The 21324-nt window shown below is 41.2% G+C and overlaps 2 protein-coding genes across 2 annotated transcripts in view; one reads left to right on the top strand and one right to left on the bottom strand.

Moving 5' to 3' along the window:
• The first annotated feature begins 669 nt into the window (after positions 1-669).
• Positions 670-8563, top strand: LOC135537405 (very-long-chain enoyl-CoA reductase-like). The gene is made up of 8 exons (XM_064963575.1): positions 670-711; positions 919-1034; positions 1873-1978; positions 5077-5149; positions 5245-5288; positions 7671-7728; positions 7942-8043; positions 8415-8563. Exons 1-8 carry the CDS (start codon positions 670-672, stop codon positions 8561-8563), a joined length of 690 nt encoding a protein of 229 aa, XP_064819647.1.
• Positions 8564-11823: 3260 nt separating this feature from the next.
• The window catches only part of LOC135537407 (retinal-specific phospholipid-transporting ATPase ABCA4-like), a 104570-nt gene continuing 95069 nt past the window's right edge, over positions 11824-21324 (bottom strand). Inside the window, 4 exon segments of the mRNA XM_064963577.1 lie at positions 11824-12300; positions 13401-13650; positions 18201-18293; positions 20074-20177. Of these exon segments, the coding sequence (XP_064819649.1) occupies positions 12148-12300; positions 13401-13650; positions 18201-18293; positions 20074-20177 (600 nt within the window). The 3' untranslated portion in view covers positions 11824-12147.

The raw sequence follows: 21324 nt of genomic DNA, 5'->3' as shown, positions 1-21324 counted from the left end.
TCTTTCGTCCCTATCGGTACTGACACGTGCCAACCATGCACTTAGCGTCCGTCCGATCTCTGCGTGGCGTTTTGGGAAACGCATGTTAAATCTTTTGTCGGTTGCAGAAACGACGCATCGTTAAAACAGTCAGGTAAGTGTAACATGAGTTCCCCAAATCATCATGCAGAGAGAACGAATGCATCGTCTTTCCTTAGTGTTTTAAAGATGCATTTTACCTCAATTCCATCGTTATTGGAAAACCAGGCTCAGGGCTTTTGGCACAGCTAGATTGCTATGCAGTAGTCGACCAGCTTGTGACTTCACTGCTCCAGACTGGGGGGGGGGGGGGGGGTTGAATGTCCTAATGTCTTCCCTGTCTATTCGGAGCATCAACATGATTCACCTCTATCCCTTATGTATAGATCTCTTTCAATACACAGTTAGGTCCCGTTTCCCCTAGTCACCAAGCCTAGTCCTGGACTGAAAAGTAAGAATCAATGGAGATTCTCTGTTGAAAGCACTTTTTAGTACAGGACTAGGTTTTAATCTGTGACCGGGAAACGGCTGCTAAATAAAGCATCTTGTTATACAGAACTGTAACCATGAAAACACTACATTTTGTCAGATGGGGAGTCCCTGAAGGATGATGAGGTATTGGAGAATCTACCGGTGGGAACCACGGTAACAATGTTCTTCCACGACCTGGGACCGCAGCTGGGGTGGACCATGGTGAGACCACGATGTTTCTGGGATATTGGACAAGGTGCTGTTCCCCACTGTACTGTTTTTGGGAACAGCAAACAGTGAGCGGACATGTTGCCTATCAGTGACCTCTCTTCCCCTGAACAGGTGTATCTGACCTCTCTTCTCCTGTACAGGTGTATCTGACCTCTCTTCTCCTGTACAGGTGTATATAACCTCTCTTCTCCTGTACAGGTGTTTCTGGCGGAGTGCATCGGACCTCTCTTCATCTACCTTTTCTTCTTCCTCCATCTCCTCAACATCTACGAGCAGAAAGATGACTATACCTCCAATCCCTGCTCAGTGGTCACGTACGTATATGGTAGCAAATTCCGAGGGTAGCCCCGACCGGTCCAGCGGCTTCCTTCGGGAGAGTGTGTCCTCAAGTTTCTCTGTACTCTTTTCCGATGGCCTCACAGGTGCCATCACACTTCTGACACCAATGTAGCTATATTTGGGGACTAGAACCCGGGTCCAGCGACTGTCATCCCAACACCTTCGCTTTTATGTCAAGAGATCTGAATCTCTTGACGAGGTCTCTAGGTATTGAGTTAAGGTTTTGCTACAATAGTCTAGAATGTCTGTGTCATTGCTGTGAAAGAGAACATGCTGTCAGTCAATTCACCTTGGGTCAAAAGGTCAACTACAAAATACTGATAGCTTCTCTACCCCCACTTCAACCCCTTCTCTACCCACCACTCTTGTCCTCTTTACTATTACCACTACCTTCTCTACCCCCACTCTACCCCTTCTCTACCCCCACTCTTGTCCTCTTTACTATTACCACTACCTTCTCTACCCCCACTCTACCCCCTTCTCTACCTCTTCTCTACCCCCACTCTACCCCCACTCTACCCCTTCTCTACCCCCACTCGTGTCCTCTTTACTATTACCACTACCTTCTCTACCCCCACTCCACCCCTTTCTCTACCCCCACTCTACCCTCTTCTCTACCCCCACTCTACCCCCACTCTACCTCTTCTCTACCCCCACTCTTGTCCTCTTTACTATTACCACTACCTTCTCTACCCCCACTCTACCCCTTCTCTACCCCCACTCTTGTCCTCTTTACTATTACCACTACCTTCTCTACCCCCACTCTACCCCCTTCTCTACCCCCACTCTACCCCCTTCTCTCTACTGCTGTAGGCTGGCGTGTGTGTGTCACTGTTTCCACTACTTCAGAAGGCTGTTGGAAACCATCTTCATCCACCGCTTCTCCGACGGCACCTTGCCGCTGCAAACCATCATGAGGGTCAGTTCCCCGGGACTCTGGCGCTTAACACAGTCGGGACTTCAACAGTGTTTACGTTCAATTGGTCAATGATCAAAGTTTAATCACAAGATCCTTTTTCTCAGTGACTTACCTGGCTAAATACACCTGGTTAAACAGGTTGTGAATGTTCATCTCTTAAAACTGAATTAAAACGTAGTCAGGCTAAAAAATCTGATAGATAGATGCTGGCGTTGGGCTTTTGTTGTTAGGTGGTGATCTTCCCACCCTGTATCGAAACATCTGATGTCTGGCAGGCCTCTGGTGTTGAGATGTCATGGGATGGAGGGATACTATACTATTATATTCTATATGATGCTATTCTATACTATACTATTCTATACTATTCTATTCATTATTCATTGATATACTATACTGTTCTATTATATACTATACTATTATGTACTATACTATACTTTTCTATACTATTCTATACTACTATATACATACTATACTGTTCTATTATAGAATTAGCATTCTACTAATATATACTATTTTATACTATTCTATACAATGCTTTTCTATACTGTTATATTATATACTATGCTATTATATACTATTCTATACTATTCTATTATATACTAATATACACTATTCTATTATATACTATACTATTATATTATTTTCTATTATATACTATACTGTTCTATTCTATACTGTTCTATTATATACTATTCTATTATATTCTATGCTATTCTATTATATTATATACTATTGTATTCTATGCTATTCTATTCTATTATATACTATTATATTCTATACTATTCTATTATATACTATTATATTCTATACTATTCTATTATATTATATACTGTTCTATTCTATACTATTGTATTATATACTATTCTATTCTATGCTATTCTATTATATTATATACTATTATATTCTATGCTATTCTATTCTATTCTATACTATTATATTCTATGCTATTCTATTATATTATATACTATTATATTCTATACTATTATTTTATATTCTATGCTAATCTATTATATTGTATACTATTATATTCTTTGTTATTCTATTATATGATATACTATTATATTCTATGCTCTTCTATTCTATTCTATACTATTATATTATATTCTATGCTATTCTATTATATTCTATACTATTATATTCTATGCTATTGTATTATATTATATACTATTCTATTCTATTCTATTATATACTATTCTATTCTATTATATACTATTATATTCTATGCTATTCTATTATATTCTATACTATTATATTCTATGCTATTCTATTATATTCTATACTATTATATTCTATACTATTATATTCTATACTATTATATTCTATGCTATTCTATTGTATTATATACTATTATATTCTATGCTATTATATTATATTATATAATATTATATTCTATGCTATTCTATTCTATTATATACTATTATATTCTATACTATTATATTCTATACTATTATATTCTATACTATTATATTCTATGCTATTCTATTGTATTATATACTATTATATTCTATGCTATTCTATTATATTATATAATATTATATTCTCTGCTATTCTATTCTATTATATACTATTATATTCTATACTATTCTATTATATAATATTATGTTCTATACTATTATATTCTATACTATTCTATTCTATACTATTCTATTCTATGCTATTCTGTTATATTATATACTGTTCTATTCTATACTATTGTATTATATACTATTCTATTCTATGCTATTCTATTATATTATATACTATTATATTCTATGCTATTCTATTCTATACTATTATATTCTATGCTATTCTATTCTATTCTATACTATTATATTCTATGCTATTCTATTATATTATATACTATTATATTCTATACTATTATTTTATATTCTATGCTATTCTATTATATTCTATACTATTATATTCTATGCTATTCTATTATTTGATATACTATTATATTCTATGCTATTCTATTATATACTATTATATTCTATGTTATTCTATTCTATTATATTCTATACTATTATATTCTATGCTATTCTATTATCTTACATACTATTATATTCTATGCTATTCTATTACATTAGATACTATTATATTCTATGCTATTCTATTATATTCTATACTATTATATTCTATGCTATTCTATTATATTCTATACTATTATATTCTATTATATTATATACTATTCTATTCTATTATATTATATACTATTATATTCTATGCTATTCTATTATATTATATACTATTATATTCTATGCTATTCTATTATATTATATACTATTATATTATATTCTATGCTATTCTATTATATTCTATACTTTTATATTCTATGCTATTCTATTATATTATATACTATTATATTCTATACTATTATATTCTATGCTATTCTATTCTATTATATACTATTATATTCTATGCTATTCTATTATATTATATACTATTATATTCTATACTATTATATTCTATTATATTATATACTATTATATTCTATAATATTACATTCTATACTATTATATTCCATGCTATTATATTATATTATATACTATTATATTCTATGCTATTCTATTATATTATATACTATTATATTCTATGCTATTCTATTCTATACTATTATATTCTATACTATTATATTCTATACTATTATATTCTATACTATTATATTCTATGCTATTCTATTATATTATATACTATTATATTCTATGCTATTCTATTATATTATATACTATTATATTCTATGCTATTCTATTATATTCTATACTATTATGTTCTATACTATTATATTCTATACTATTATATTCTATGCTATTCTATTATATTATATACTATTATATTCTATACTATTATATTCTATATTATCATATTATATGCTATTCTATTATATTATATACTATTATATTCTATGCTATTCTATTATATTATATACTATTATATTCTATACTATTATATTCTATACTATCATATTATATGCTATTCTATTATATTATATACAATTATATTCTATACTATCATATTATATACTATTATATTATTTTCTATTATTCTATTACTATACTATTATATACTATACTATATTATTCTATTATTTTCTATTATATACTACACTGTTCTACTCTTAGAACTGCCTGTACTACTGGGGGTTTTCTGCTTGGTTAGCCTACTACATCAACCACCCCCTCTACACTCCACCATGTGAGTACCACTCTCAACCAACAAATGAATGAATTTATGACAACTCTGTGTCGATAGATGTTTCTGCTGCTTAAGGTGCTGTGTGTGTCTTACAGCGTACGGGAATCTCCAAGTCTACTCTGCGTTGGCGGTGTTTATGGTATGTAACCTAATCTCCAAGTCTACTCTGCGTTGGTGGTGTTTATGGTATGTAGCCTAATCTCCAAGTCTACTCTGCGTTGGTGGTGTTTATGGTATGTAGCCTAATCTCCAAGTCTACTCTGCGTTGGTGGTGTTTATGGTATGTAGCCTAATCTCCAAGTCTACTCTGCGTCGGTGGTGTTTATGGTATGTAGCCTAATCTCCAAGTCTACTCTGCGTTGGTGGTGTTTATGGTATGTAGCCTAATCTCCAAGTCTACTCTGCGTTGGTGGTGTTTATGGTATGTAGCCTAATCTCCAAGTCTACTCTGCGTTGGTGGTGTTTATGGTATGTAGCCTAATCTCCAAGTCTACTCTGCGTCGGTGGTGTTTATGGTATGTAGCCTAATCTCCAAGTCTACTCTGCGTCGGTGGTGTTTATGGTATGTAGCCTAATCTCCAAGTCTACTCTGCGTCGGTGGTGTTTATGGTATGTAGCCTAATCTCCAAGTCTACTCTGCGTTGGCGGTGTTTATGGTATGTAACCTAATCTCCAAGTCTACTCTGCGTTGGTGGTGTTTATGGTATGTAGCCTAATCTCCAAGTCTACTCTGCGTTGGTGGTGTTTATGGTATGTAGCCTAATCTCCAAGTCTACTCTGCGTTGGTGGTGTTTATGGTATGTAGCATAATCTCCAAGTCTACTCTGTGTTGGTGGTGTTTATGGTATGTAGCCTAATCTCCAAGTCTACTCTGCGTTGGTGGTGTTTATGGTATGTAGCCTAATCTCCAAGTCTACTCTGCGTTGGTGGTGTTTATGGTATGTAACCTAATCTCCAAGTCTACTCTGCGTTGGTGGTGTTTATGGTATGTAGCCTAATCTCCAAGTCTACTCTGCGTTGGTGGTGTTTATGGTATGTAGCCTAATCTCCAAGTCTACTCTGCGTTGGTGGTGTTTATGGTATGTAGCCTAATCTCCAAGTCTACTCTGCGTCGGTGGTGTTTATGGTATGTAGCCTAATCTCCAAGTCTACTCTGCGTCGGTGGTGTTTATGGTATGTAGCCTAATCTCCAAGTCTACTCTGCGTCGGTGGTGTTTATGGTATGTTGCCTAATCTCCAAGTCTACTCTGCGTTGGTGGTGTTTATGGTATGTAGCCTAATCTCCAAGTCTACTCTGCGTTGGTGGTGTTTATGGTATGTAGCCTAGTCTCCAAGTCTACTCTGCGTTGGTGGTGTTTATGGTATGTAGCCTAATCTCCAAGTCTACTCTGCGTTGGCGGTGTTTATGGTATGTAGCCTAGTCTCCAAGTCTACTCTGCGTTGGTGGTGTTTATGGTATGTAGCCTAATCTCCAAGTCTACTCTGCGTTGGTGGTGTTTATGGTATGTAGCCTAGTCTCCAAGTCTACTCTGCGTTGGTGGTGTTTATGGTATGTAGCCTAATCTCCAAGTCTACTCTGCGTTGGTGGTGTTTATGGTATGTAACCTAATCTCCAAGTCTACTCTGCGTTGGTGGTGTTTATGGTATGTAACCTAATCTCCAAGTCTACTCTGCGTTGGTGGTGTTTATGGTATGTAGCCTAATCTCCAAGTCTACTCTGCGTTGGTGGTGTTTATGGTATGTAGCCTAATCTCCAAGTCTACTCTGCGTTGGTGGTGTTTATGCTATGTAGCCTAATCTCCAAGTCTACTCTGCGTTGGTGGTGTTTATGGTATGTAGCCTAATCTCCAAGTCTACTCTGCGTTGGTGGTGTTTCTGGTATGTAGCCTAATCTCCAAGTCTACTCTGCGTTGGTGGTGTTTATGGTATGTAGCCTAATCTCCAAGTCTACTCTGCGTTGGTGGTGTTTATGGTATGTAGCCTAATCTCCAAGTCTACTCTGCGTTGGTGGTGTTTATGGTATGTAGCCTAATCTCCAAGTCTACTCTGCGTTGGTGGTGTTTATGGTATGTAGCCTAATCTCCAAGTCTACTCTGCGTTGGTGGTGTTTATGGTATGTAGCCTAATCTCCAAGTCTACTCTGCGTTGGTGGTGTTTATGGTATGTAGCCTTGTGTTATATCTCTCGGCCTCATTGTGTTGTCATTGAGTTCAGAACAGCAGAGGAAAACATTCTTCATCATCTGTCTTCAGAAATGGCTTCTTTCCCAAAAAATGTATTTCTCTCTTTCTTTTTCTCTTTTTTTTAACCTTTCTGTCTTTCTCTCTTTCTATATTTATGTCTCTCTCTCTTTCTTTTAACCTTTGTCTTTATCTCTCTCTCTCTTTCTTTCTCTTTCTTTCTTTCTTTCTTTCTGTCTTTCTCTCTTTGTATATTTATGTCTCTCTCTCTTTCTTTTAACCTTTGTCTTCATCTCTCTCTCTCTCTCTCTCTCTCTTTCTTTCTTTCTTTGTACTCTCAGCTCTGTGAAGCTGGAAACTTCTCAATTCATTTGGCTCTCAATAACTTGGGCTGTAATGGTGAGTTGCTTTCCAGCATTTCTGAATGTGTTGTATTGATTGCATATTCCAGAACAATGTCATAGCCAAGATAGGTAATAGGGAGCAAGTTCCTCAAATATTTCTCACAAATTGCTAGTTGAGTCAGCAACATCTGTGTGGTAGTTTGCCAGCTGAGAAGATATTTCCATCATGATTCACATCTTCTCACAGTTGTGTCCTGCTGTCTACTAGGTCTGAGGCCCAAGCGGATCCCTTACCCCACCAGGAACCCCTTCACATGGCTCTTCTTCTTTGTGTCATGTCCCAACTACACCTATGAGGTGGGTCAAACTCACAGAGATAGATAAGAGGACTCTGGAGCCCAATAGCTTGTTTTAGCCTGAGCAGTGCCATTGAGGATTTTTTCACAATTTTGTCCTATGTGTTAACGAAGGATCCCATAATTCCATGCAGGTCATCAGGAGGGATCATCACACCAGTTATGTTGTACCGTGTAAATAAGGGTTATTCTTGTACACTGCCAGTTCTGTTATGTTGTACCGTGTAAATAAGGGTTATTCTTGTACACTGCCAGTTCTGCAGTCTCGATAAAGATTGAAATTGAAATTGAAAGACTGACATAAGTACGTGTGATACTAAGGAGACAATCCCATTCCTTTGTTTAAGTTTTAGTCACCAATTTCGTGACTCTACTAACTAACTGTTTTCTCACTCTCTTTCCACAGTGGCCCTGTTCACGTTGCTGGGCTTCATCCAGATGACTATCTGGGCACAGGGAAAACATAAGATGTACACCACAGAGTTTACAGACTACCCTGAACTAAGATCAGCTATCATCCCTTTGTTCCTTTGAGCCAGCCAGGGTTAACAACAAGATCCTTAATTATACCCCTGTTCCTTAATTATACCCCTATTCTTTAATTATACCCCTGTTCCTTAATTATACCCCTGTTCCTTAATTATACCCCTGTTCCTTAATAAGGGTTGCAAAAAAATCTGCTAACTTGTCACCAAATCCCCAGTTTTCTCCAGAAATCCCAGTTCTAAATTCCACGTAATCAGAAGGAAATAAGCAAGGAAATCTGTAATCGTTCAACCAGGATTTCTGGAACACCTGGGAATTTGGGGTAAATTACCAAAATTGTGCGCAAACCTATTCGCTATACTTTTGGCCAGAGCCACATCGGCCTCTTGCCAAATGTAGTGTACTACATAGGGAATAGAATGCTATTTTAGACAGACCCATTGCATACTCTACTACAGTTAGAGAAAGCAGTGTACTGGACACTGTGGTAATAGATACCTGTAGGGGATATGATGTGGCTCTGGCCAAAAGGAGTGACACTATATGGGGGGACAACAGATACCCAGTCAATAAGCGAGCTGTATATAAATGGACTGTGTGACAGCCTCTCGGTCAGAATAGGGTTACAAGGCCTCACTCAGGCCTGTTAACCTCATCACTCAACTCTACACTAAAAGTGTACATTTGTAGCAAGGTTATGGGTTTACACAGATACTGTTGGTTTTTTTTTAAGTTAGGATGAATGTTCTGCAAAGTGTGGAATGATACAATAGATTGGTTTGATTTCCTTTAGTCGTAGAGAATTTATACATTTTTTTTATTCACCATAATCATCGTTGCAGCACAGTTCATGTGAGTGACAATGTCTATACGTTATAGTAGTGGTCTTGAAGTCTAGTGCACTTGAAGTCTAGTGCACTTGAAGTCTAGTGCACTTGAAGTCTAGTGCACTTGTTCCCCTGTTGAAGGACAGACGGCCCTGTTCAGTCAAATCAGATATGAAGTAACCATAACTTTTTAATTTGTGTGATATTAATTAATTAGTATTTTATCTTATTTGTTAACGTTGTTAGTTTTACAGTGGGACTGTTCTATTTTTTTTCACAGTAACTTTGTGTTTGGATTTAACAGGGCCAGTGTTTTGCTGTTAAAGCATGGCATCAGTTGAAGTTGATACACAAATCTATTCTCATCCATAATACTATGACAGGGATGGGCAACTGGCAGCCCGCAAGGGGCCCCTTTTGAAGGCCCTCGTAGACGCTGGAGGGGGGTAGAATGCACAAGGTGCCATTTTGAAATGTGGTTGTACATCAACAGTTTTTCTCTTGTTTTCTCGTTATTTATCACTGCTGGAATGTCAGCCAAAACAAATTTGATTAGTAGATTAGTCTAGCGGCCAGCTATAAACGAAAGGTAGTAATCATGGTGGATTCACCAGCCGAGGGGGGGGGGCATTTGATTTTGTTGGTCAGTCTCACATTTCTCTCCACCCCATAGAAAAATGAGTAGAATTAAAGGAAATGTGTTAGAAAATTGCCAAATCTGCTCTCTGTCCCAATGGTCAAAATTTGTAGAATTACAAAATACTTGCTTTAAAACAGCAACATTTTCTTTACATCCAATGGCAAAATGTGTAGAATATATAAACCAAGCAAGATATTTCTACATGATTTGAACGGCTATGTAAATGAGCTAAGCATTATTAGTAGTTTTTGGTATATAAATGTGGGTATACAGACCCGCCAGCCACTATGGCCCCTCATAATGACTTCAGATTTTTTGTGGCCCTCAACACCGTCGAAGTTGCCCGTCCCTGATCGTAGGAAATGGAAGCGTAAATCCAAAGCGTCTTCTTGATTAGAAACAGCATTTGTAACATGTTAAACACAGTTATCATGACATTTCAAATGACAAACTGAAAATGACATGAAGTTTCAAAAACAAAAAAAAGAAAACGGTAACAATAAAATAAACAATATATTTTGCAGTTTGTTCGTTACGTTGTGTTTGAGTCCACTACAACAGGAGTGAAAGACTATATCATATATGTGCAGGCTTTCATTCCAGCCAAGCAGAAACTCACCTGATTCAACTAATCAACTAAGAGTTATTGTCTTCAACCGAGACTGCTTGGCTAGAACAAAAGCCTGCACCCACACGGCCCTCTGTGGGTGGCAGGTAGCCTAGTGTTTAGAGTGTTGGGCCAGTCACCGAAAGGTTGCTAGATCAAATCCCTGAGTTGACAAGGTACAAATCTGTCGTTCTGCCCCTGAACAGGCAGTTAACCCACTGTTCCTAGGCTGTCATTGTAAATAAGAATTTGTTCTTAACTGATTTGCCTGGTTAAATAAAGGTAAAATGACATTGTATTGTGAGCATATAAAGCTGTGCTTAGGATATGACATCTGAAACCTCTTCAAAGCGTATCTTAAATAATCCCACACCAACCCACCTCACTACCAGCACTGATAGCTACCTTGAGGGGGGGGAATGTACTTATTATGATTGTGGTTGTCTCACCTGTCTCTCTGTAAGTCTCTCTGTAAGTCTCTCTGGATAAGAGCGTCTGCTATAAATGGCTAACAGAATATGTCCTAAAGTGATGAAAATGGCAAAACACATATATAAGCCTGGCAAGATTTTTTTCTAGAATTATTTAAAAGGCTACATAAATTATCTAAGCATTTTTATTAGTTTTGGTATATAAATGTCAGTGTAAATGCAGCGCCATCTTGTGGTCCCGTATTGATACTGCGTAATAACAACACAAAATAGGAACCTAATTTAGTTTAGTTGAAGAGGAAGCAGCCCCCTTATAAACCAAGGGAGCTGCTTCCTCTTCAATGAACACGTGAAAAGGAGACAAGGTGAGGAAGCAGCCCCCTTATAAACCAAGGGAGCTGCTTCCTCTTCAATGAACACGTGAAAAGGAGACGAGGTGAGGAAGCAGCCCCCTTATAAACCAAGGGAGCTGCTTCCTCTTCAATGAACACGTGAAAAGGAGACGAGGTGAGGAAGCAGCCCCCTTATAAACCAAGGGAGCTGCTTCCTCTTCAATGAACACGTGAAAAGGAGACGAGGCGAGGAAGCCAAACTATTGAGATCACACCCCCGGTGTGTTTGAGGAGCTATCTGCTGTCAACTGACATCTGTGTCCTGCAAACGTGACCTCTTCTTGACTTTTGGCAGCCATTTTACACAATGCACAATCAACAGGCAAAAATAGGACTTCCAAAGCCTAAGGAACATATTCCAAACATAATTCATGAATCTTACCATAATTTCCATTAATTTCAAAATGTGTTCATAATACTGCCAGTGTGTGCCTGTGCATGTCTAGCTATTACAATGGGGCAGCAGGGTAGCCTAGTGGTTAGAGTGTTGGACTAGTAACCGAAAGGTTGCAAGTTCAAATCCCCGAGCTGACAAGGTACAAATCTGTCGTTCTGCCCCCTGAACAAGACAGTTAACCCACTGTTCCCAGGCCGTCATTGAAAGTAAGAATTTGTTCTTTAACTGACTTGCCTAGTTAAATAAAGGTTAAAATAAACAATACATTTTGTCGGTTTTCTGCATGAAACATTTTGACAATACATTCCGTAGGAAGTCATATTTTCACAGATTAACTTTCAAGTCTTAGTTTGTCTTCTGGTTTTTATCTTGATGGGGGAGACCTTGCGTTTCGTGGGGACATTTTGTTTTTCATTGCGCGCGTTGACCGCTCGGGGTTGTAAAACTTCCTCATCCTCTCCTGCCTGCTGCTTAGCAAAGTTCACAAACACCTGGAGAACAGAGAGAGAGAGAGAGAGAAACACCTTTACTATCAACACAATGTTAATGAAAACACTAAGGTACTATAAACGTCCTTTATAATCAACACCAAGGTTCTATAAACGTCCTTTATAATCAACACCAAGGTTCTATAAACGTCCTTTATAATCATATATTCACGACAGCTATTTCGTTCGCTACTTGCTAAGTACTGTGCCATCAATTTGTACTCAAGGATATTCTATACTGTGGTTAGAGCATTGGACTAGTAACCAGAAGGTGGAGAGTTCAAACCCCCGAGCTGACAAGGTACAAAATCTGTCGTGCCCCTGAACAGGCAGTTAACCCACTGTTCCCAGGCCGTCATTGAAAATAAGAATTTGTTCTTAACTGACTTGCCTGGTTAAATAAAGGTAAAAAAAAAAAATTCAAGTCTTAATCTCTCATAATAAATCCTCCCCACCTCAGATGTTTTCCTGGCTGTGTTTGATGAGGTCATATTGCAGAGTCTATCCTTAAACATTGCCATGCTAAATTACCACCTGTTGTGTGGTCAGTGAAACACTTAGTTGGTGCTTGTCTTTAAACCTAAATCCCAAACACCTAATCCCTAATCTTAACACCAGCCCTATAGTTACCCGATCTAGTGTAGTCTGACAGACGGAGTAGTAGCCTGATCTAGTGTAGTCTGATAGCGTAGTTACCTGATCTAGTGTAGTCTGATAGAGTAGTCACCTGATCTAGTGTAGTCTGATAGAGTAGTCACCTGATCTAGTATAGTCTGATAGAGTAGTTACCTGATCTAGTATAGTTTGATAGAGTAGTTACCTGATCTAGTGTAGTCTGATAGCGTAGTTACCTGATCTAGTGTAGTCTGATAGAGTAATTACCTGATCTAGTGTAGTCTGATAGAGTAGTCACCTGATCTAGTGTAGTCTGATAGAGTAGTCACCTGATCTAGTGTAGTCTGATAGAGTAATTACCTGATCTAGTGTAGTCTGATACAGTAGTTACCTGATCTAGTATAGTCTGATAGAGTAGTTACCTGATCTAGTGTAGTCTATGATACAGAGTAGTTACCTGATCTAGTGTAGTCTGATAGAGTAGTTACCTGATCTAGTGTAGTCTGTGATACAGAGTAATCCTCTATATTGAGTTTGTCCTTGTTGGCGACCACCAGCTGGAAGATCCTAGCGAGGGAGGAGGAGGCGATCTCATACTGCAGAGTGTTGTAGTGTTTCTCTCTCTGGACACACCCTGGGAAACTGCTCTCCATGAAGCTCTCTGCTGGACCCAGCTCTGGAGATACGCCTGCTATAGCTGCCTTTACCTTCATGGTCACCACGTAGCCATCACCAAACCTGGAGAGGAGAGGGAGAGAAACAGGTCACCACGTAGCTATCACCAAACCTGGAGAGGAGAGTGAGAGAGGTCACCATGTAGCCATCACCAAACCTGGAGAGGAGAGGGAGAGAAACAGGTCACCACGTAGCTATCACCAAACCTGGAGAGGAGAGTGAGAGAAACAGGTCACCATGTAGCTATCACCAAACCAGGAGAGGAGAGTGAGAGAGGTCACCATGCAGCCATCACCAAACCTGGAGAGGGAGAGAGAGGTCACCACGTAGCCATCACCAAACCTGGAGAGGGAGAGAGAGGTCACCATGTAGCCATCACCAAACCTGGAGAGGAGAGGGAGAGAAACAGGTCACCACATAGCTATCACCAAACCTGGAGAGGGAGAGAGAGAGAGGTCACCATGTAGCCATCACCAAACCTGGAGCGGGAGAGAGAGAGGTCACCACGTAGCCATCACCAAACCTGGAGAGGAGAGAGAGAGGTCACCACGTAGCCATCACCAAACCTGGAGAGGGAGAGAGAGGTCACCACGTAGCCATCACCAAACCTGGAGAGGAGAGAGAGAGGTCAACATGTAGCCATCACCAAACCTGGAGAGGAGAGGGAGGTCACCATGTAGCCATCACCAAACCTGGAGAGGAGAGGGAGAGAAACAGGTCACCACGTAGCCACCAAACCTGGAGAGGGAGAGAGAGTTCACCACGTAGCCATCACCAAACCTGGAGAGGGAGAGAGAGGTCACCACGTAGCCATCACCAAACCTGGAGAGGGAGAGAGAGGTCACCACGTAGCCATCACCAAACCTGGAGAGGAGAGAGAGAGGTCACCACGTAGCCATCACCAAACCTGGAGAGGAGAGAGAGAGGTCACCACGTAGCCATCACCAAACCTGGAGAGGGAGAGAAACAGGTCACCACGTAGCTATCACCAAACCTGGAGAGGGAGAGAGAGGTCACCATGTAGCCATCACCAAACCTGGAGAGGAGAAGGAGAGATAGAGAGATCGCCACGTAGCCATCACCAAACCTGGAGAGCAGAGGGAGAGTGAGAGATCACCATGTAACCATCACCAAACCTGGAGAGGGAGAGGGAGGTCACCATGTAGCCATCACCAAACCTGGAGAGGAGAGTGAGAGAGGTCACCATTTAGCTATCACCAAACCTGGAGAGGAGAGTGAGAGAAACAGGTCACCACATAGCTATCACCAAACCTGGAGGAGAGGGAGAGAGAGAGGTCACCATGTAGCCATCACCAAACCTGGAGAGGGAGAGAGAGTTCACCACGTAGCCATCACCAAACCTGGAGAGGGAGAGAGAGATCACCATGTAGCCATCACCAAACCTGGAGAGGGAGAGAGAGGTCACCATGTAGCCATCACCAAACCTGGAGAGGAGAGGGAGAGAAACAGGTCACCACGTAGCTATCACCAAACCTGGAGAGGAGAGGGAGAGAGAGAGGTCACCATGTAGCCATCACCAAACCTGGAGAGGAGAGGGAGAGAAACAGGTCACCACGTAGCCATCACCAAACCTGGAGAGGAGAGTGAGAGAGAGACGGTGGAGTAAGTCAGGTGCTCATGAATAGACCAACAGGTGTGATTGGTGAATGAAATAGGTATTAAACATGGGCTTTACGACACAGAAAACAGCAGTTAACTTCTCCATCGTCAACACTTTTATTTAAATCAGTGAGACATACAGCAATATCTTGAATAATACAATACAAGTATGTGTTTTTCCACTGGGGGCTTCAAACCCTACGAAGTCATGTCTTTCTACTCAAAACCACAATCCATTTGATCAATCTGAGTCTTTCATTGAAACAATTAAAACGCGTGGCACCCTGCCTCTGTTTTGGTAAACAGCTGAGTGATGGGAGAGGAGAAATGTAACCAAATTCGTAGACAAAGCAATGGATGCAAGGACTGACCATCCATGATATTAAAAATTATAGTTTTTAAGCATGTTTTGAGGCTATACGGTGCTGGTTTACATTGCTAACAAACATTGTAGTAAAATAGGCTCATGATTTGGGTTCTGATGGGGTACGACAGTTGAACTAAGCTCGTGAGAAATTTATAATTTATACTTCAACAATCAATGGATTAATTTATTAATTTATAAGTCCAAAGACTGATGTATCAACTAAGGACTCTAGCTTCAAAGTATTCAATAATGTGTATTTGGTACGGAATCAAGGCATCAGAATGCACCAGAGAACACCAGAATAGAGCTCTCATTCTTCACCATACTCTCCCAGCCCCCAACTCCCTGGCTGGCTACTTCACCATACTCTCCCAGCCCGGATCTCCCTGGCTGGCTACTTCACCATACTCTCCCAGCCCCCAACTCCCTGGCTGGCTACTTCACCATACTCTCCCAGTCCGGATCTCCCTGGCTGGCTACTTCACCATACTCTCCCAGTCCGGATCTCCCTGGCTGGCTACTTCACCATACTCTCCCAGTCCGGATCTCCCTGGCTGGCTACTTCACCATACTCTCCCAGCCCGGATCTCCCTGGCTGGCTACTTCACCATACTCTCCCAGCCCGGATCTCCCTGGCTGGCTACTTCACCATTCTCTCCCAGCCCGGATCTCCCTGGCAGGCTACTTCACCATTCTCTCCCAGCCCTGATCTCCCTGGCTGGCTACTTCACCATACTCTCCCAGCCCCCAACTCCCTGGCTGGCTACTTCACCATACTCTCCCAGCCCCCAACTCCCTGGCTGGCTACTTCACCATACTCTCCCAGCCCGGGATCTCCCTGGCTGGCTACTTCACCATACTCTCCCAGCCCCCAACTCCCTGGCTGGCTACTTCACCATACTCTCCCAGCCCGGATCTCCCTGGCTGGCTACTTCACCATACTCTCCCAGCCCCCAACTCCCTGGCTGGCTACTTCACCATACTCTCCCAGCCCCCAACTCCCTGGCTGGCTACTTCACCATACTCTCCCAGCACAGATCTCCCCCTGCTGGCTACTTCACCATACTCTCCCAGCCCCCAACTCCCTGGCTGGCTACTTCACCATACTCTCCCAGCCCGGATCTCCCTGGCTGGCTACTTCACCATTCTCTCCCAGCCCGGATCTCCTGGCTGGCTACTTCACCATACTCTCCCAGCCCGGATCTCCCTGGCTGGCTACTTCACCATACTCTCCCAGCCCGGATCTCCCTGGCTGGCTACTTCACCATACTCTCCCAGCCCGGATCTCCCTGGCTGGCTACTTCACCATACTCTCCCAGCCCGGATCTTCCTGGCTGGCTACTTCACCATACTCTCCCAGCCCGGATCTCCCTGGCTGGCTACTTCACCATACTCTCCCAGCCCCCAACTCCCTGGCTGGCTACTTCACCATACTCTCCCAGCCCGGATCTCCCTGGCTGGCTACTTCACCATACTCTCCCAGCCCGGATCTCCCTGGCTGGCTACTCCATGTACTGTGATCAGTGACTCATTTAGATCTTGTCAAACCAAATGTGTTATTTTTCTTCTAATTTAATTTGAAATTATGTGATTGTTGTTAAATCTTCCTCTCTTTTTTTATGGTCCTTCAAGACAGATAGGAACACTTGTCCTGGGACACGACCAGTAGGGACAGAGTCTGGGGAGTGATGGCTATACTGAGGTGCTGTACGGAAACAGACCTACTTGTATTTGAGGTGCTGTATGGTAACAGTATGGTAACAGACCTACTTGTATTTGAGGTGCTGTATGGTAACAGACCTACTTGTATTTGAGGTGCTGTATGGTAACAGTATGGTAACAGACCTACTTGTATTTGAGGTGCTGTATGGTAACAGTATGGTAACAGACCTACTTGTATTTGAGGTGCTGTATGGTAACAGTATGGAAACAGACCTACTTGTATTTGAGGTGCTGTATGGTAACAGTATGGTAACAGACCTACTTGTATTTGAGGTGCTGTATGGTAACAGTATGGAAACAGACCTACTTGTATTTGAGGTGCTGTATGGTAACAGTATGGTAACAGACCTACTTGTATTTGAGGTGCTGTATGGTAACAGACCTACTTGTATTTGAGGTGCTGTATGGTAACAGTATGGTAACGGACCTACTTGTATTTGAGGTGCTGTATGGTAACAGTATGGTAACAGACCTACTTGTATTTGAGGTGCTGTATGGTAACAGTATGGTAACAGACCTACTTGTATTTGAGGTGCTGTATGGTAACAGTATGGTAACAGACCTACTTGTATTTGAGGTGCTGTATGGTAACAGTATGGTAACAGACCTACTTGTATTTGAGGTGCTGTATGGTAACAGACCTACTTGTATTTGAGGTGCTGTATGGTAACAGTATGGTAACAGACCTACTTGTATTTGAGGTGCTGTATGGTAACAGTATGGTAACAGACCTACTTGTATTTGAGGTGCTGTATGGTAACAGTATGGTAACAGACCTACTTGTATTTGAGGTGCTGTATGGTAACAGACCTACTTGTATTTGAGGTGCTGTATGGTAACAGTATGGAAACAGACCTACTTGTATTTGAGGTGCTGTATGGTAACAGTATGGTAACAGACCTACTTGTATTTGAGGTGCTGTATGGTCCCCAGACATTTGAAGGTGCCGTTGACCATGATTGCCAAACGAGTGCACAGAGCTTCACACTCCTCCATGCTGGAGAGACAGAGACAGACAGGCAGTCAACAGACAGATACAGACAGACCGTCAACAGAGACAGACAGGCAGTCAACAGACAGAGACAGACAGGCCGTCAACAGACAGGCAGTCGGGAGACAGAGACAGACAGGCAGTCAACAGACAGATACAGACAGGCAGTTAACATACAGAGACAGACAGGCAGTCAACATACAGAGACAGACAGGCCGTCAACAGACAGAGACAGACAGGCCGTCAACAGACAGAGACAGACAGGCAGTCGGGAGACAGAGACAGACAGGCAGTCAACAGGCTGAGACAGACAGGCAGTCAACAGGCAGAGACAGACAGGCCGTCAACAGGCAGAGACAGACAGGCAGTCATCAGGCAGAGACAGACAGGCAGTCAACAGGCAGAGACAGACAGGCCGTCAACAGATACAGACAGGCAGTCAACAGAGACAGACAGGCAGTCAACAGGCAGAGACAGACAGGCAGTCAACAGACAGATACAGACAAGCAGTCAACAGACAGAGACAGACAGGCAGTCAACAGGCAGAGAAAGACAGGCAGTCAACAGGCAGAGACAGACAGGCAGTCAACAGGCAGAGACAGACAGGCAGTCAACAGGCAGAGACAGACAGGCAGTCAACAGGCAGAGAAAGACAGGCAGTCAACAGGCAGAGACAGACAGGCAGTCAACAGGCAGAGACAGACAGGCAGTCAACAGACAGACAGACAGGCAGTCAACAGGCAGAGACAGACAGGCAGTCAACAGGCAGAGAAAGACAGGCAGTCAACAGGCAGAGACAGACAGGCAGTCAACAGGCAGAGACAGACAGGCAGTCATCAGGCAGAGACAGACTGGCAGTCAACAGATAGATACAGACAGGCAGTCAACAGACAGACAGGCAGTCAACAGACAGACAGGCAGTCAATAGACAGAGTCAGACAGGCAGTCAACAGACAGAGACAGACAGGCAGTCAACAGGCAGTCAACATACAGAGACAGACAGGCAGTCAATAGACAGAGACGACAGGCAGTCAACATACAGAGACAGACAGGCAGTCAATAGACAAAGACAGACAGGCAGTCAACAGACAGACAGGCAGTCAATAGACAGAGACAGACAGGCAGTCAACAGACAGACAGACAGTCAACAGACAGACAGGCAGTCAACAGACAGTGAAACAAGCAGAAACAAGCAGATGGCCACTCCAGTGTAGCATCTGGATTGCTGACATGACATTACCCATGTGTACTGACATGACCCATGTGTACTGACATGACCCATGTGTACTGACATGACCCATGTGTAGACATGACATGACCCATGTGTACTGACATGACCCATGTGTACTGACATGACCCATGTGTACTGACATGACCCATGTGTACTGACATGACCCATGTGTAGACATGACATGACCCATGTGTACTGACATGACTCATGTGTACTGACATGACCCATGTGTACTGACATGACTCATGTGTAGACATGACATGACCCATGTGTACTGACATGACCCATGTGTACTGACATGACCCATGTGTAGACATGACATGACCCATGTGTAGACATGACCCATGTGTAGACCTGACATTACCCATGTGCACTGACATTACCCATGTGTACTGACATGACATGACCCATGTGTACCACGTTGCTATGTCTTGGACCAACACCAAGAACACTAGTTCAGGTACAGTAATCCCATTGGACTGGACTTGTCTGTGAAGGTATAGGGGAAGGGTGTGTGGGTATGTGTTTGTGGGGGAGGCTGGGGGGTGGGGGTACCTGTGTGATGTCAAAACCACGGCCCTCCCGTCCTGGATGACACTCATAATGGCAGTCCACAGGAACCGTCGGGAGTGGGGGTCCATACCTGTAGTGGGTTCATCCTGTAAGGATACACACACACACACACACACACACACACACACACACACACACACACACACACACACACACACACACACACACACACACACACACACACAGTATATGTATAGTGTATGTATAGTATATGTATAGTGTATGTGTAGTATATGTGTAGTATATGTGTATTATATGTATAGTATATGTATAGTATATGTATAGTGTATGTATAGTGTATGTATAGTGTATGTATAGTGTATGTATAGTATATATTTAGTATATGTATATTATATGTATAGTGTATGTATAGTAAATATTTAGTATATGTATAGTATATGTATAGTGTATGTATATTATATATTTAGTATATGTATAGTGTATGTATATTAAATGTATAATGTATGTATGTATAGTGTATGTATATTATATGTATAGTATATGTATATTATATGTATAGTATATATTTAGTATATGTATAGTATATGTATAGTGTATGTATAGTGTATGTATAGTATATATTTAGTATATGTATAGTGTATGTATAGTGTATATTTAGTATATGTATATTATATGTATAGTGTATGTATAGTATATGTATAGTATATGTATATTATATGTATAGTATATATTTAGTATATGTATAGTGTATGTATAGTATACATTTAGTATATGTATAGTGTATGTATAGTATATATTTAGTATATGTATAGTGTATGTATGTATAGTATATGTATAGTGTATGTAAAGTATATATTTAGTATATGTAGTGCTAGGCTTGATCAGCAACAACGACGAGACGGCCTACAGGGAGGAGGTGAGGGCCCTCGGAGTGTGGTGTCAGGAAAATAACCTCACACTCAACAAAACTAAGGAGATGATTGTGGACTTCAGGAAACAGCAGAGGGAACACCCCCCTATCCACATCGATGGAACAGTAGTGGAGAGGGTAGTAAGTTTTAAGTTCCTCGGCATACACATCACAGACAAACTAAATTGGTCTACCCACACAGACAGCATCGTGAAGAAGGCGCAGCAGCGCCTCTTCAACCTCAGGAGGCTGAAGAAATTCGGCTTGTCAACAAAAGCACTCACAAACTTCTACAGATGCACAATCGAGAGCATCCTGGCGGGCTGTATCACCGCCTGGTACGGCAACTGCTCCGCTCTGCC

This window comes from Oncorhynchus masou, unplaced genomic scaffold (genome assembly GCF_036934945.1).
Source record: "Oncorhynchus masou masou isolate Uvic2021 unplaced genomic scaffold, UVic_Omas_1.1 unplaced_scaffold_768, whole genome shotgun sequence".
Classification (NCBI taxonomy): domain Eukaryota; kingdom Metazoa; phylum Chordata; class Actinopteri; order Salmoniformes; family Salmonidae; genus Oncorhynchus; species Oncorhynchus masou.
This window is presented reverse-complemented; position numbering and strand designations above follow the sequence as displayed.

What these genes read in the sequence shown, in the direction of transcription:
- LOC135537405 (XM_064963575.1), top strand. Translation starts at nt 670, where the DNA reads ATGTTCTTCCACGACCTGGGACCGCAGCTGGGGTGGACCATG. An exon ending in AATCCCTGCTCAGTGGTCAC is followed by an intron (nt 1,035 to 1,872) that starts GTACGTATATGG and finishes CTACTGCTGTAG; the next exon opens with GCTGGCGTGTGTGTGTCACT. An exon ending in CTATGAGGTGGGTCAAACTC is followed by an intron (nt 8,044 to 8,414) that starts ACAGAGATAGAT and finishes CTAACTAACTGT; the next exon opens with TTTCTCACTCTCTTTCCACA.